At 37.5% G+C, this 17,636-nt stretch overlaps 1 protein-coding gene across 3 annotated transcripts in view; it reads left to right on the top strand.

The window, feature by feature from the left end:
- The window catches only part of gmps (guanine monophosphate synthase), a 34,857-nt gene extending 31,583 nt beyond the window's left edge, over positions 1 to 3,274 (top strand). For all 3 annotated transcript variants that reach the window (XM_052017296.1, XM_052017295.1, XM_052017294.1), the window contains one exon: positions 1,015 to 3,274. In XM_052017296.1, the coding sequence (XP_051873256.1) occupies positions 1,015 to 1,116 (102 nt within the window). In that variant the 3' untranslated portion in view covers positions 1,117 to 3,274. The remainder of the gene's footprint in view (positions 1 to 1,014) is intronic.
- The last annotated feature ends 14,362 nt before the right edge of the window (positions 3,275 to 17,636 follow it).

Below are 17,636 nucleotides of genomic sequence, written 5' to 3'. Positions count from 1 at the left end.
ATTTCAACCTGAGGATTATTCCTGTTCTTCATGATTATCTTGAAACTAATGGAATTATGATCACTAGATCCAAAGTGTTCCCCTACACATACTTCTCTCTCCTGCCCTGTCTCGTTCCCTAAGAGGAAATCCAGTATCGCACTCTCTCTAGTTGGGATGTCAACGTATTGATTGGGGAAACTTTCCCGAACATTTGACAAACTCTATCCCATCCAATCCCTTTACAGTATGGAAGTCCTAGTCAATATGTGGAAAGTTAAAATCACTTGCTATCACAACCTTATTTCTTGCAACTGTCTGCTATCTCTACAAATCTGTTCCACTAAATTCTGCTGACTATTGGGTGGTCTATAATATAGTCCCAATAATGTGGTCATCCCTTTTTTATTCCTCAGTTCCACCTATATTGCCTCAGTAGACGAGCCCTCCAGTATGTCCTCTCTGAGCACTGCAGTGATATTTTCCCTGATGAGTAATGCCATCCATCCCCCTTTAATACCTCCCTCTCTATCATGTCTAAAGCATCGGAACCCTGTTTTGTTTAGATACACCCTCTATAGGATGTTTCCTAATTTTGATTCAGAAATATTGAGTATAAATATGTTCTTTACTGAAATTAACATGGTATTTAAGTATATTTGGTCAGTAAATTTTCTCTAGTTTTATCCCCTGAAATTTCTTCATCTTTTCTAGTAGATTCAAACAGCAATTTGTTTTTGAAATGACCATTCTTCAAATGCAGAGTTAGAAAGTATCAGTGGACTTTTCAATCATGCAAGTCATTCATAGCTAAAGCTAATCTAGTTTCTACCATAATTATCTAGTTGGTAACTATTAGTACTAGGAGCAAAGACTTTAAGCATTTGATCTGCTACCTTGGTAAGTGATCAGCTCAGACCTACTAGGGTATTACACGCTATTGTATTAGTCAAGAAAGCCATTTCAGAGATTTTACCAAGTGTTTTCAAATGCTTCTCAATGCTGTGTATTAAATCTTTTTCTTCTAACTGCCAGGTTATTTTAAAAATGGTGAGGGAAATCAAGAAGATACCTGGAATCTCCCGTGTCATGTATGATTTAACCTCAAAACCACCTGGAACCACAGAATGGGAGTGAATAAAATAATTTTTTTCTGGAAACATTCCCAATATTAACAGTACAGTGAAAGTGTAAATGGAGCTGCTACTTTGCACCTTTTTTTACCCTCACCCAACCTTGGAGCCTGGTGTGTAATTCAGTGTTTCGCAAGGACACATTTCAGTGGACTAAGGATATGTACGGGTAAATGAATTCAGCATCAGATTGTCCTTGTAAAATGGTTCAGCTTTTCTTGATGTATTTTGATTTTCTCTAAATAATTTTTTGTATATTCTGAAATGAAGTTCATTTACAGTACATTTACTTAAGCCATTGTGTCATTGCAAAGCTCAGTTATTAGTGTGACCAATTTTCTTTTTGATCAGATCTGTTAAAAGTATTTTGCCAAATAATAGATTGTATTGATAAACTTAGGTGTGTTCCAGTCTATATAAAACTTTTGATGGCTTATAATTGCATTGTTCTAGATGAACAAGTTACCAGCTGTTTGGCTTTATCATTATAATCTTGGGAACGGCTGAAAGGAATGCACTTGTGATTTTACACTTGTGATTTTAATGGGCTATTGAACTTTTGAAGTGTTTTATTTTTGCCGAAAATCCTGAACATACACATGTTTTTGGATGGGTATCAATAGCTAACTTTATTGTACTGTACATATTTCCTAATTTGGTGAACAAATTTTATTTGATGTATAAGAGGATTAGCATTTTCCAAAAGCAGCCTTTTTAATGTATCATTTGACAATTTTATATCTATTTTATGAACTGAACTACTGTTTCATTCTATGAAATAGTTTCACTTTGATACCTATCTTGATGAGTTTATCAACATAATACATATGCTAGTTGTTGTCTGTTGCCTTAATTTGATCACTTGCATATCCCACAGTCAGAAATTGTAATTTATAACTGTAAACTTTGTCAAATTAATGAATTGGTGAGACGAAGTTCTGAAATTTCCATACAACAGTAACTTTGTTAATAGCACAATGTAAAGGATTTCTTGTTTTGAGTTTACTACTGAAGTATTCATGAAAATCTAGTCTGTTTGGCAGAATTCCAATTGTTTACCCTCCACAAAAGCTCCATCAAGTTTGTTATAACCGGAATTTTACAAGTTTAAAAAAAACTTAATCTGTCTACCTTGATATTTCTATGCATTATTTAATCTAAATTGCATTTATGCATGTATAAAAGTTAATATTTTAACGCATCTAAAATTTAAAGAACTTGTATAATTAAATTTTGTGACTTTAAACCTTTAGCAGCTAAGATACAGACTAGTAGATTGAATGAACTGTTTAATCAAGTTGCTTTATCGTTCACCTGTTTGAGAAAGCAGAACTAGCACCAAAGACTTTATTTGTGAGGTATTTTTCAGTTTACTTCACTTAGTAGCTCCTGGAAGTGGTTGTTTGTCACAGTAAAAATTAGTGATTTCATGCCAATACATGAAACCTGATTTATTTTGATGTCTGAACAATCTGATTACAATGTTGCTGAGACTGCCATTTTATAACAGCTAGGTTATTCATCATGCTTCTGATGTAGCAACAATTTTTATTTTGGTGGTGGGGGGGGGTGGGGGTGGTGTGGAATCATGAGTTATAATATGGCTGGGAGAGGTTATTCAGCCAAAAAGGCCTCATCAAATTTCTGATATGGTTCCTTAAAAACAAAATGCCTAAATCACAGCATTTGTCAGTACTCCAGTCAATTGTCTTTCTGGTTACAGCTAATTGTTCAAATTTTATAGTAGGCACAAAGTAAGAATTTTATATTCAAGTTTTATGTCACCAATGTTGAGAAAAATGTAAGTTCAAATGAGTGAACCTTGCCATTAAAAATGACTGACCAATGATTTTGTTCTGGGATCTCCATGTTAAATAATGAAATGAAACAAACTGCCTTCTTTTCATGAACCAGATGGGCATAAAGCAAGAAAATGGTTATTTTTGACATACGCTTCAAAGGCATACATCTGTTTTGCATCTTTGCTGGAAATGAGATCTATTGGTCAACATGCAAATAACTTAAGTGACTTAAGTCAGTGTATAAATATATATAGGTGCTGCTGTAAACTATTTTTAGTAATTCATTTTACTGCATGCATATTTCCTATCTACAGATTCTGTTTATTGTTGCGTCTCAATAAAGTATAGTATTAAAACGTTCTGATGTCTCTTCCTTGCAAACTTCAAACTCCTTGTTGGACCTTACTTGATGAATAAAGTTCTGAACACTTCAGATATTATTTTCCCATCCAGCCCTTTTATTATTGCTATTAGAACAGTAAAGCACAGGAACAGGTCCTTCAGCCCACAACATCTGCACTGAACATTGATGTGGAATGAAACTAATTCTCTTCTACAGCTATATGATCCATATCCCTCCATTCCCTGCATATTCGTGTGTCTATCTAGCAGCCTCTTAAGCATCACTTTCATATCTGCTTCCACCACTCCTACCAGCAGCCCATTCCAGACACCTACCATTGTGTGTTTATTTTTATTTCCCCCTCTCCACCTTTAAATGTATGTCCCCTAGTCCTTGACATTTCTACCCTGGGGTAAAAAAATTCTGACTATCCTATCTATGCCTCATAATTTTATAAGCTTCCATCAGATCTCCCTTCAAGGTTGTCCAACCTCTCCTTGTAGCTCATGCCCTCTAATCCAGGCAGCACCCTGGTAAACCTCTTCTGCACTCTTTCCAATGCCTCTACAACCTTCCGGTTATGAGGCAACCAGAACTACACATAATTCTCCCAAGTGAGGCCTAACCAATGTTTTATATAGCTTATTAATGTTTGGATAGTCAAGGTCCCCTATTATCACTTCTATGGCTTTTGCACATTTCTGCAAATTTGCTCCTCTATCGTTTCTATTAGTTGACAGTCCATAAGTATATTTGCAGTAGTGTAATAGCACCATATTTTATAGGTCTAAACAGATTCTATCCTTGATCATTCTAGGATATCTGTTCTCCATAATGTCATTTTGCCTCCTTCCTTTCCTGAGCACCTTGCATCCAGGAATATTTAAACCCATGCCCTTGGCTAGGTCTCCTGTTACTGCCATGCAATATACTGGTTATTGCTCAGTAGTGGTAGTGTTCATTAATAGCCATAGTGTATTCTGAAAACTGTCTGGTAATAGTGTTCTTGATGATTGGTCAGCCCATGTCTTTTTCAGGTGACCAACTTTTTAAAAAAAAAGGATATTCACCTCCATCTGCTGGTAGTTCTCATTAGGGGAAGCAGTATTAATGTTATGTGCAAGATTCCCAAGTAGCAAGGGGAGTTAGAACATTGCAAATGACATGCTTTATTATTTTGTTGGTTTTGACTACAGGTAGAATAATCCTACCAGTCATTGACGTCCAACGGGATTTGATCCAGCTTGTATTTGGAATAATTTTTCTAGGCTCCCTCTTCCATATTTGACTCAGGATCAAAGAAGTGGTCTACTTAGTCATGACTGCATCTACTGAATTGTCTTTGAACATAGAACAGATGGGCATGTGGAAGTTGGGCACTAAAAGAATGATGAATATTGATATTTTTAATGGTTTGTTGTCATGATTGGATGTATAAATACAGTTTGGAGTCTTGATCTGGTGTGATCTTGCATTCATCAATGGTGGTTAAATGGACACAATCAACTGCACAAGGCAGGTAGGATGGGAATTGCAAAGGGAAATAGGGATTTCTTTTTTTACTTCTGGATTGTAGGCATTGCTGGCAAGGTCAACATTTAATGCTCATATTTACTGTGAAAAGGTGATAGTGAGCTGCCATTTTGAACAGGTGCAGTGCTGGTGGTAAAAGTACTCCAGTGATATCTAGTGAATTCTGGGTTTAGATCCAGTAAAAAAAAATTGAAGAATGGCAACATATTTTCAAGACGTGATTTGACTGGAACTTGCAGGTAATTATTGCATATGCTCTCCTTGCCCCTCAAGATGATCAAGGCTACAGATTTAACAGATGCTATTAAAGAAGCCTCAATGTAGTATGTGCTATATTGGTTGTGAACAACAGTTATTGCTTCAAACCTTGTCATCCTTTTGAGAACTGTCATGCAACCAACTATCCTCTAAAGACATTGCAGCCCAGAAAGTTCCAGAGGTGGCCTGTGAAGAGTAAATTACATGAAGCTCATACACCTTGTTTGAGCTTCATGTCTCGGGTGTACAAGTCTGTACACTCTGCAATGAACTTGGTCAGCGGTTAAGAATACTGAGAATGTATACATCACAAGTCATAATTAGTGCCTGCAAAATTTGTTGTGAATAAAAAGGCAAGCTGAATAACTCGAAGTGGAGGATGGTATAAAATTGCAATCCAGTTCCAGACTGATTACAACAGAAATCTTGATAGTCCATTTGTACATGAAATGAATGGAGATTTGTTTTAAACGAATAAGATCATCAAAGCAGAGGGTGAGGATGAAAATAGGAATAAGGCCAAATATGGCCAGGTGCTAATGGGACATAAGTTTGTTAGTGCCCTGTAGATCCAGTTATGTGCTATTTAACAAGATAAAAGCTGCAAAACTGTTTATATCCAGTACAATCACAGCATTTCAATTTTGGTGCATTTTTTGATTTTGCTCTGAGATAAATTTGTTTAGGATTAACTGACCATGTACAGTCACAAGTTACAAAGCACTTTGGTGCTAACGGGCATGCAAAATAGCCACACTTGAAGATATGCTCTAAAAATTCAAGAGTCTCAGCTAAGAAAATATTCATGTAAATGTCAAATATAGCCCAATGACAAAAACACTGGTGGGAGCTCTGACATTGTCAGGGTCACACAAGTGGAGTGAAAACCAGGTTTGACAATGAATCCTGCTACTATTGTATCGGGAATCATTTGGTGCAAGTGTTTCAGTTTGGAGCAGCAAGCTGTTGCTCTATAAGCAGGGATAAACAAGTATATTGCAAGTCAAAGTTAAGGCAGTCAAACATCATCCTATTGGAAGGGATACAATTACACCTGTAAACTACAGAAGGAAGATTTGCATAATATCGAGAAAGGTGAACAACGTGAAGAGTGTATTTTAAGTAACATACTTCTATGGTGATATAAAAATAATTACTAAGTTAAAGGTTAATAATGAAGACATCACTGTGTATATTGACACAAACACAGACTGCTCCATTGAGCAAAGAGTTGTGTATAACCTGAAGTTTAATGAGGTGTCTTTAGCAGGAGGCACAGTAGAGAATATATTCTGCTGTGATGCTACAAATGGTATGTGTGGTTCTCTCTGGTGGCAAAAAACGAGGGTGTTGATTATAATAACTAATGTGAACAAAATAAATGTGCTAATAATTGGCTAAAAGTTTAGGGTAGATTGGAAACTGTATTTGGCATGAATATTTTAAGACCATATTATAGAACATAGAACAGTACAGCACAATACAGGCCCTTGGGCCCACAATGTTGTGCCGAACTTTAAACCTCGCCTAAGACTATCTAACCCCTTCCTCCCACATATCCATCTATTTTAAATTCCTCCATATCCTTATCTAGTAATATCTTGAATTTGACCAATGTACCTGCCTCCACCTCCACCCCAGGCAGCGCAATCCATGCCCCAACCACTCTCTGGGTAAAATGCCTTCCTCTGATATCTCCCTTGAACTTCCCACCCATTACTTTAAAGCCATGCCCTCTTGTATTGAGTATTGATGCCCTGGAAAAGAGGTGCTGGCTGTCCACTCTATCTATTCCTCTTAATATTTTGTACACCTCTATCATGTCTCCTCTCATTCTCCTTCTCTCCAAAGAGTAAAGCCCTAGCTCCCTTAGTCTCTCCTCATAATGCATACTCTCTAAACCAGGCAGCATCCTGGTAAAATCTCCTCTGCACCCTTTCCAACACTTCCACATCCTTCCTTTTATGTGGTGACCAGAACTGGATACAGTGCTCTAAGTGTGGTCTAACCAGAGTTTTATAGAGCTGCATCGTTACCTTGCAGCTCTTAAACTCGATCCCTCGACTTATGAAAGCTAATATCCCATAAGCTTTCTTAACTACCCTATCCACCTGTAAGGCAACTTTCAGTGATCTGTGGATATGGACCCCTAGATCCCTTTGCTCCTCCACACTACCCAGAATCCCACCATTAACCTTGTACTCTGCCTTGGAGTTTGTCCTTACAAAGTATACCACCTCACACTTCTCCGGATTGAACTCCATCTGCCACTTCTCAGCCCAGCTCTGCATCCTATCAATGTCCCTCTGCAATCTTCGACAGTCCTCCACACTATCCACAACTCCACCAACCTTTGTGTCGTCTGCAAACTAGCCAACCCACTGTTCTACCCCCTCATCCAAGTCATTAATAAAAATCACAAAAAGCAGAGGTCCCAGAACCAATTCTTGTGGGACACAGCTAGTCACAGCCCTCCAATCTGAATGTGCTCCCTCCACCACAACCCTCTGCTTCCTACAGGCATGCCAAATCTGAATCCACATGGCCAAGCTTCCCTGGATCTCATGCCCTCTGACCTTCTGAAGAAGCCTACCATGTGGAACCTTGTCAAATGCCTTACTAAAATCCATGTAGACCACATCTACTGCACTACCCTCATCAATCTGTCTGGTCACCTCTTAAAAGAACCCTATCAGGCTTGTGAGACGCGATCTGCCTTTCACAAAGCCATGCTGGCTGTCCCTGAGCAGACCATGATTCTCTAAGTGCCCATAGATCCTATCTCTAAGAATCCTTTCCAACAGCTTGCCCACCACAGATGTAAGGCTCACTGGTCTATAATTCCCTGGACTATCCCTACTACCTTTTTTGAATAAGGGGACAACATCTGCCACCCTCCAATCCTCCAGTACCATTCCCATGGACAACGCGGACTCAAAGATCCTAGCCAAAGGCTCAGCAATCTCCTCCCTTGCCTCGCGGAGCAGCCTGGGGAATATTCCGTCAGGCCCCGGGGACTTATCTGTCCTAATATTTTCTAACAGCTCCAACACATCCTCCTTCTTGACATCAACATGCTCTAGAACATTAATCTTACCAACACTGTCCTCAGCGTCATCAAGGCCTCTTTCCTTGGTGAATACTGAAGAGAAGTATTCATTGAGGACCTCACCCACTTCCACAGCTTCCAGGCACATCTTCCCACCTTTATCCCTAATCGGTCCCACCTTTATCCCTAATTGGTCCTACCTTTACTCCTGTCATCCTTCTGCTCTTCACATAAGTGAAAAATGCCTTGGGGTTTTCCTTAACCCTACTCGCCAAGGCCTTTTCATGTCCCCTTCTTGCTCTCCTCAGCCCCATCTTAAGTTCCTTCCTTGCTACCCTATATTCCTCAAGAGACCTAGCTGATCCTTGCTGCCTACACCTTATGTATGCTGCCTTCTTCCTCCTAACTAGATGCTCCACCTCTCTTGTCGCCTATGGTTCCTTCACCATGCCATTCTTTCTCTGCCTCACTGGTACAAACTTATCCCTAACATCCTGTAAGAGATTCCTGAACAATGACCACATCTCCATAATACATTTCCCTTCAAAAATATCATCCCAATTCACACTCGCAAGTTCTAGCCTTATAGCCTCATAATATTTGAAGGACCTTCTGGAACACCAGCAGTAAATGACACCAATTTCCTACTGAATGCCAAACCAAACAACTATAAACCTAACCTGTATTTTATGTACTGAAAGTGCAGATAAGATTACAACTAAGCAAACTGGAGCAGTATTGATAAAAAATACCACAGGGCCATTCAGTAACGCCCAAAGTAATGGTATCAGAGGTAGAAAACATTGTCAATTTCTGCAGGGATTATAAAGTGACCTTGCCTCAACTTGGATGAAGAAAATCAACAATCACTAGGCATTGTATTCATATAGCCAGCTGCTTCATGAGGTACAATCATCACCAGAAAAAAAATAATAGGAAATGATGCTGCATGGGGTTCAGCACTGTTTGTACGATCCTGATGGCATTCTGATCGCAACCACCATGCAGGGGGAAATCTTGGGAAAGTGTCCAGAAGACTTCATCAACATATTTTCAAGCTTAAAAGAAGCAAATATGTCTTCATGCAGAAGAAAATTTACTTAGCTCTGAGTAGATGAAATCAAGCTGCAGTCAGCTAAAGACAAAACTGAGGCCATCATCAATGCCAGAAAATTGCAAAAGTGTTACTGATTATTTCTCTGGATAATCCAATCTTATGCTAGAAACTCTATCTGACTATGTCACAGTGTGGACTCAGCTTCATCAAATATTAAAGAAGGACAAACCATGGCAATGCGAAGAAAGATCAGCATGGGATGTTGGACATCTACAAGAGGCTTTAGCAGTAAGCCCTTGTTGAATTATTGCAACAGCAACAGTTCACTGGATTGTGAAAGTTCTGGCAATGGAGATGAGACAGTGATTAGCAATGGGAATCTTATTACTTACATGTTATATGTTTTCACAAATTCTTGATTAGCAGACCATTCACACCACGATCACGTATTCGCTTTTCTAGGACTGATGTCTTCTGATCCCATGGTAGCATCATCTAGAATGCAGAGAGGGGTCATCCCACCATAAGTTGTTTGCTATACAATATTCAATTCCATTCATAATTCCTCAGAGAATGAGACAGTCCATTGCCTGCATGCAGCAAGAACAGGATAACATTTCAGGCAAGCTTGATATGTAGCAAATAACATTCATGCCACCAAAGTGCCAGGCCATGACAATCTCTTGCAAGTGATGCCTGCATCCTAAAATATGATGTATAAGAAATTCATTATGAAGAAGCCGCAATAAATATACAGAATGGAAATAGCTGTAGTTATGCAAAAGGATTTGATTTTTTTTTGTTAATGAATATAAATGAACTTTTATGTACACATTGGCTGTAAGGTTTTTTTTACTACCAGAGCATGAAAAGGAAGCAGGGTACCAGTGTCTGGAAATTCATCTCTGGTGAGTGGAAACAAAGGTGTTATATAGTAGAAACAGCACGTTTTACTCTGCCTCTGAAATTCAATTCTATTGACTTCAGTGAAATGAATTTCGAAGAGACAATACCAGATGTTCTCACTGCAATTATAGCCAATTAACTACAACCGACCAGAGATGAATTTCTAGGCAACATATCTGAAATTATGCAGGTGTATTTATTAATACCATGTTAATCAGGAAGTCGGAACAGCCCAGGGTTCTATTAACAAGTGTTCAGGTGATAGTGGATTAAAATGTTATTCTTTTACCTCTGGGAAGTGAGGTCAAATCTGACACATACTGATGGGATGAAAATCCTTTTCTGTTAGTTATAAGGATAACATGAAATAGGTATGGTAAGCTGCCATCTACTTCCTCCTGAATGCAGGAAAATAGGAATTTTGTTGAACTGTCAGCAAACAAGTTGTTGAAAAATCGTTGTAAGAACAATGTCAAATAAACAATGATTTCCTGTGTTGCAATAATTGGAAGTTTCCCTCTGGGTTCCATTTTACTAGTATCATGATTATTAAATTTAATACATGTGGCCGTTATAATGCCACTTTGTAGCTCACAGCACTATTTGGTTTCTTCCTGCAATTTAGTCACATTTCCATTTTATAATCTGCCATTACTCAAATGGTTTCTTAAATGTAATTCCACATCTTAAAAATTCCGCAATTCTATCCCATCGTGTCTCAGCTACTTTTGGAATCCTGAAGACAAAGAAGCTGAGTTCTTCTGAACTAACAGAAAACAATTTATTAAAAACAACATTTTGGATACAATTGTTAATTTTTCAGATGGGCTAAGAACATACTTTAACAGGGGAAACAATTCAATCCAAGATTAAGAACCAACCAAGAATCGGTGAGACAAATCAGACCCCCTGAACATCTTGGTACTGGTAAATATAATATGCCACAAATATACTTGGTTAATAATAGAAAAGAAAATACCTAATCTAGAAATTTTGTGAAAGTCAGATATAGAAAAAATAGGAGTGAGCTAAGGAGAATTAACTGAAAATGGCCATTGGAATGGAATTAAGCAAGGTGGATCATGTTGAGAAATACAGAGATAGCACAGAGGAAAAAAATCATATGGGCAACAATAAAAGCTTATGTGATATCAAGTGGTTAAGGTGGGGAAATTAGACTAAATTAATTATTCTTTCTCTTCCCCACGTTCCTTATAGCTTGAAACAATGAATTTTGCCATTACTACTTGTGTTATTTCTATTGTTGCAAACATTAATAACATAGTGAAAGTGAAATAATCACCCATGCTCACAGAGGATGCAGGCATTGTAAACTCATGCTAACTGTAATCAAGAATGAAGGAGAACTTGGAAAAGATTTTATCCTGAATCTGTTGCTGGTAGAGGGCACTTAAACAATGAATGTATGTTCTATAATTTTTTAGGAATTTCAGTGAATTAATCTTATATGTATTATTTTGTATTACTGTAACATTTGGTGTATAAATTGGTCTTCTCAGAAATTTCCGAAGGGAACAATAAATTATACACAATGTATTGATATGTCTTTCCAAACTGTGGGTCACAACATCAGGTAGGGCCATATTGTCTTGGACACCTTGATTCCCACTTTCAGACTGGTCTTTCCCATATCGTACTGGTTTCTCCATTCCTTCTCTTTGAATAACCTCTTCCATATGCAAGATCAAACTCTCTTGTGATCTGTGCACTATGTTTTCCCATTCTGTATGCTCTTTACAAAGTGAGCAGCTCTTTTTGCTATGGTTAGCAAACAGTTTGCAAAAAGATGCTGGATATTTTTCAAGAACAGTGTTTTCCCATTAGTTCCCAAAAAGGGGAGAGTAAGTTACACACAGATATGATTTCTACACAAGATTTTACGATATTTACCATAGCCACGTAGCACTTTGAAATACAGAATTTCATAAGAGTGGGCTTCTTTTAGACTATGCATTTTGAGATTTCTTCAGTCGAAAAAAATCATATATTTATGGAATCACACACTGGTGCAATTATTCAAATTGCCACCTGTTTTTCTTTAATCAAAGTACTGTTCCATGATTGAGCTACACAGGTGCAAATGATGATTAAGTAGAGAAATAATTGCTGAATTATCCAATTACTGTGTGATTACTCGGACACAGAAAAATATGCACAACCGGTCTATTTCACAATTTTTCAAAATAAGGGCTACAATGATATTATAATGAACACACCTGTCATATAAAACGCCAGTGTGCTTTTTATTGCATATTTATCTGCTTTTGCTGATTAAAACTGAAATTATTCAAGTCCAATGAATAAAGATTTTTTTTGCAATGTCTTTAAAATGAAAATAGTAAGTCTAAGCTGCAGCTCTGCTCTTAGTATTATATCTGCCACATTTTCCCATTTAAGAACTATCTAATACTTATAAGATGTAGAAAATGCTGAGAAGTTTAGCTGGCTCCTTCTTGTTGCTTCTTATTTCATATTTCATATTTCTTTACAACATAGAAGAAGACCATTTGGCCCATCCAGTTTATGCTGGCTCTCAGAGCATTCCCATTATTCCCATTTCCCCAACTATTTCCTGTAACCAACTCTCCCATCAACCCCCCTGGATTTTCCTGCCACCCACCTACAAGAGTAACAATTTACCGTAGCCAAAGTATTTACTCGCAGGGATATGAGTGGAAACAGGAACATACAGAGGAAATCCACACTGTCACAGGGAGAATGTGCAAACTCCTCATAGGCACCATTCAAGTTTAAGTCCGAGCCCGGATTGCAGGAGATGTGAAGCTTAGTAAGACAGGCAGCATCTATGGAGTTAATGTTGTATGTCAATGACATTTCGTCAGAACCAAGATGTTAAAGAAAAATCAGCTTTAAATTGCAGAGAATGGTCATGGTGATGATGAAGGGGAGAGGGGTGTGAGAGAGAGGAGGTGGTGAGGGGAAGGGAGGAGAAGGGCAGAGATTATGAAAAATGACAGCGATATGGTATAATATGGCAGAGACCAGGAGAGATTGAATGATACATGTGACATTCCCATTACCTGACAAGCTGATATTTCCAGCACTTTCTGCTCTTATTATCTAAGCTTCTTGATGCAGGCTCATTTGACTTACGTACTGCCTTTTTTTAAGCGGTAGTTCAGTCATTTCCAGACAGAAGCACGTGGTAATATGTGCAATAACTGGGATGAAAAATGGATGACAAAGAATGTTTCAATTTGAAGCTGAAATGCGAGTAGCAACATTCCATAATTAGTCTACCTAATTAAAATCACATTTCCTCATCCTAAGACTGCTGTAACAAATTAAATGCCATGAATATTTGCATTTGAATATAAATTAAGATTCTTTCCATTGAACATGAACAAGAGTTCAAAACCTGACAACCACATTATAATGAAGAGCATTTAGAATTACATTAACTGCATGGTATCCATGCAAAAAATGTCACTGAAGATTTTTAAGCCATGTTGGCAATAAAATCTGTTTGTCCATGAAAAAGAGACCATTTTCTTTACTTGTGTGCTTCTAAAATTATTCAATGAACTTTTCTAATATTTGTTTTAATTTAGGAGCAATACTATTGCTAGTAATTTTAACTCTTACTACTAACATACAAAGCCTTTGATTCTCTGTAATCAAATATATTTATCACAGTACCTATACACTTTAATGTTGAATTTCCAACAAAGGCAAGTGCATGAAACAATTATTATTGTGGATGAGTTTTAAATGCAATCTATCCTTAAGATGGCATTCATTCCCTTTTGTAACAGTATATTATTGATTCTCATCGGTCATTAGGTAGTTACAGGAATGTTTGGTTATAGTTTACCCTCTCAAGTATTGTATACCTCTCTTAATCCAGATGTTACATCTAAATATCCTTAAAGTGTTGTTATTAATCAACTATTACCACTCATAAAGCATTGGTTGTCATGCCAGTATGTGACAGGGGTAATGGGTCAGTACATTGGAAATCATCTAATTTACTGGTCCAAACCTTCACTCAAACTATGTAGGCTTTCCAGTGTGAAGCTGAACACCTCTTCTCCTCTTCATTTGCTCTAACAAGACAGTGCAATGTCAGAAAAATAAAGAGCATGCTCTCTCCCTGATGACCCCACTATTAAATATCTTCCAGCCCAGCTTCAGATCCAGGATTCCTGCCAACAACCTTCTAAGAAGTGCAAGCTCTTGAAAGGTGGTAGCAACTCAAAACAGGTCACACGGTGGATCATTATAATGTGTAGCCAACATAAATTTAATGTAGTTGAATTGGGTAGGTCAACTGTGCATTAAGAATCATGTTCCTATATTTAGGGATTATTCATTTTAGCTCCTTCCTTCTCTCAAGTGAAAACATGGATGGTTTTATTGGAAACATAAGAGACTGCAGACCCTGGAATCTGGAGCAAAAAACAAACTGCTGGAGGAACTCAACAGGTCAGGCAGCATCTGTGGAAGGAAATGGACATTCGACATTTCAGGAAGAGACCCTTCCTATGGTCTGGATGGCAGTCCAGCTGAAGGGTTTCAATCCGAAACATTGACTGTCCATTTCCCTCCACAGATGCTTCCTGACCCACTGAGTTCCTCCAGCAGTTTTTTTTTGCTGGGTGGTTTTATTTCTCCCCAACTCTGATTTAGTTGTTTTTCTGTGTTTGCCTTTCTCAAGTATATTCTCAGAATGTGCATTCTTCCCTCAATTGACAAATTAGGCACACTTCAAAGGTAGAGGTAATATTTTTAAAGTGCTGTTGAATCAATGATGTATTTTAAGAAGGAAAAGCTGAATGTTGTTTACCTGAAATTTCAAATATACTTGCTCTTGATTTGCATATAATTTGAGATCCCAGTACCAGTCTAAATGATCTCTTGGTTGTAATAGTCATAATTCTCAGGGGGAAGGTCATTGAAGATAATTATATCGGTTGAAGAACCAAATAACAGGTGATTTCAAAAGTGCTATATAAATGGGGAAAGCCAGTGTTAGAAGTACAGTATCATTGCTTGTCAAAATGAGGATCTATTTCAAACTATGTTTTTTGTTGTTTTCTGTTGTTTCAGGATTTGAAACTTCTTCATTAGGCTGTAAACTTCAGGAATATACAGCAAATGGGGTGCTTCAGGATGGCGATATCATTATAGGAGGTGTATTCCCGCTCCATGGCACTGCAGCTGTTTCAAATTTGTCCTTTACGTCTGAGCCAAATAACAGAATGTGCAATGACCGGTAGGTACATAACAAAACAACATTTCAAACAAGCTGTCATTATTGAATGTTTGCATACGAACATTATTGCCAACAGTTAAGAACAAGTCGTTATACTATAGACCACTTAATATTTACTCTTTCAATTTCAAAGTTAGTTCTATGTTTTTGCAGCTGTATATAATATATTGAACATTATAAGAAAAAGATAGTGCTGGAGAAGCACACACATCAGCCCATTATATCAGACTTCCAGCGTTTGCAATTTGGTTTTTAACTTAACGATTTAAAATTCAGTTGAGATATGTTAATTTCAATATTAAAATGTTATATGCTACTTGTGTATAACAGAAAGAGAAATTCCACCTTTGGTAATAAACTTTTATCATTTCCTCTTGTGATTTGTGAATGTCCAAATCTTTTATCAATCATAAAATCATTCAAGGGATTGTAGGCAGTAATTTAAATCATGGAATAGTTGTGAACTACAGCACAGAAGATAATTATCTGGCCCAGCAAGTCTGCACCTTCTTTCAGAGTGCAGTGCACTCCCTTGCTCTTTCCCCTTATCCCTGCATTCTTTTTCATTTTCAGATATTAGCCCAATTCTCTTTTGAGGGCTCCCATTAAATCTGTATCTATCAGAATTTAAGGCTGTGTATTCTGAATATTAAATTCCCACATCACTTCTGTTTCTTGGACTCTTAAACCTGTGCCCTCCCACTATTAGCCCCTCAGCCATGGAAAATAATTTCTCTTTTTCTAAACACTTCATGATTTAAAATTCTATTAAATTTTCTCTAAGGAGAACAAACCCAGCTTCTTTAGTCCATCCACAGACCTAAAGTCTGTCAATCATGGTACCATTCTGGTAAATCTCTCTTGTACCCTTTTCAAATGTTCCATTGCTTTTCTGAAGTGTAATGCTTAATATTACAACAGCATATAAATTCAGCAAAGCTTCCTGCCATTTGAACTCTATGCTTTTTCTGAAGCACAGCATCCCATATGCTTTATTAATTCTGTTAATGCATCAGGTCCATAACCTTTCAATAGAGCCAGAAAGTATTAGAAGCAAAACAAATTATAACATGAGGAGAAATAAAGGAAAGGAGGAAAGGGTGAAAGGGAAAGTCTGTTATAGGGTAGAAGGTAGGAAAACTTAAATCATAAAAGGGATGATAATCCAAGGTAAAAGGCATAGAAGTGGGACAAGTACAGAAACAAGACATAGATCCAGATAAGGTACAAATGGGAATAGCAGAATCATTATCAGAAAGTCTGCAAATAGAGGCAATGCCGCTCTAAGACAGAACAGGGATGGTTGAGAAATTTGACTGTCAATCCAGCCTGCTGAGATTGAGTTGGACTCTCCTGCATCACTGCATTTTTCTGGAGAAGTCACCCTGCTTTTATTGGGAGAATTTACCAGTTTCTTTCAGAAGTTCTGTTTCCTTTGCTCTTCAAATATTTTGAGTAAGTTGATTTTCCTTGCAGTTCAAACCACTGTTTTCTGTGAATCCTGACAATATTACCCATCCCTGCCTTCATTTCATTGGCTGCACAATGTAAGTTTTGTGTTTGAAATTGTTCAGTGAGGGTTTCATTTACCTGGTCTATGCCACCATCTCAGTATCATAGGAAGATTACAAAACTGTGGCCAGCACCATTGTAATTTCTACTTGTACTTCCCTGATATATTCTATCCAGTCTGCACTCTTAACCATATAAAGTGCTGCCAGCCTTTCTAGTATTTCCCTTTTAATACATTTTAACCTTTCCAACTTCCTCCTTCTTAACATAAATTTGGTGAAGTCCTCTTCCTTGATGCAATAGAAATTACTCATTTAATATGTCAGAAAAGTTTTCTGCTTACACCACTTAATTTCCATCTTGGTCTCTAATTTGTCCTAATAGTCCTCTGATATCCCTTTTAATCTGAATGTGCTTATAGGGACCTTTTGGATTGCCTGTTCTTTTACACCGTCATCTATTCCCATACTGACTTTCTACTCTGTTATTTTTTTTACACTATTCTTCTGATCTTTTTGTGTTTAGAATTATTTCCCCTTGCGTTATCAAATTGCCAAATGCTCCTTTCCCTATTTCACCTTTCTTTTTACCACTGTGGAAATGTAACAGGACTGTCTCTGAGCCATATTTTCTCTAAAGGTTGCCACCTGCTCCACATTACAGTCCAGTCTGCCAGTCCATTTGGGCCAGACCCCTCTTCAACTCACGGAAAATAGCCTTTGCTCATTTAATTTTTTTTCTGAAGTTTTAATTTAAATGTTAACTGTTAATTATAATCATTATGAATTTCTGTTTACAAGCTTCAAC

The sequence above is a fragment of the Pristis pectinata genome, chromosome 6 (assembly GCF_009764475.1).
Source record: "Pristis pectinata isolate sPriPec2 chromosome 6, sPriPec2.1.pri, whole genome shotgun sequence".
Taxonomy (NCBI): Eukaryota; Metazoa; Chordata; class Chondrichthyes; order Rhinopristiformes; family Pristidae; genus Pristis; species Pristis pectinata.
The sequence above is the reverse complement of the archived record's forward strand: the minus strand, read 5'-3'. Positions and strand labels throughout refer to the sequence as shown.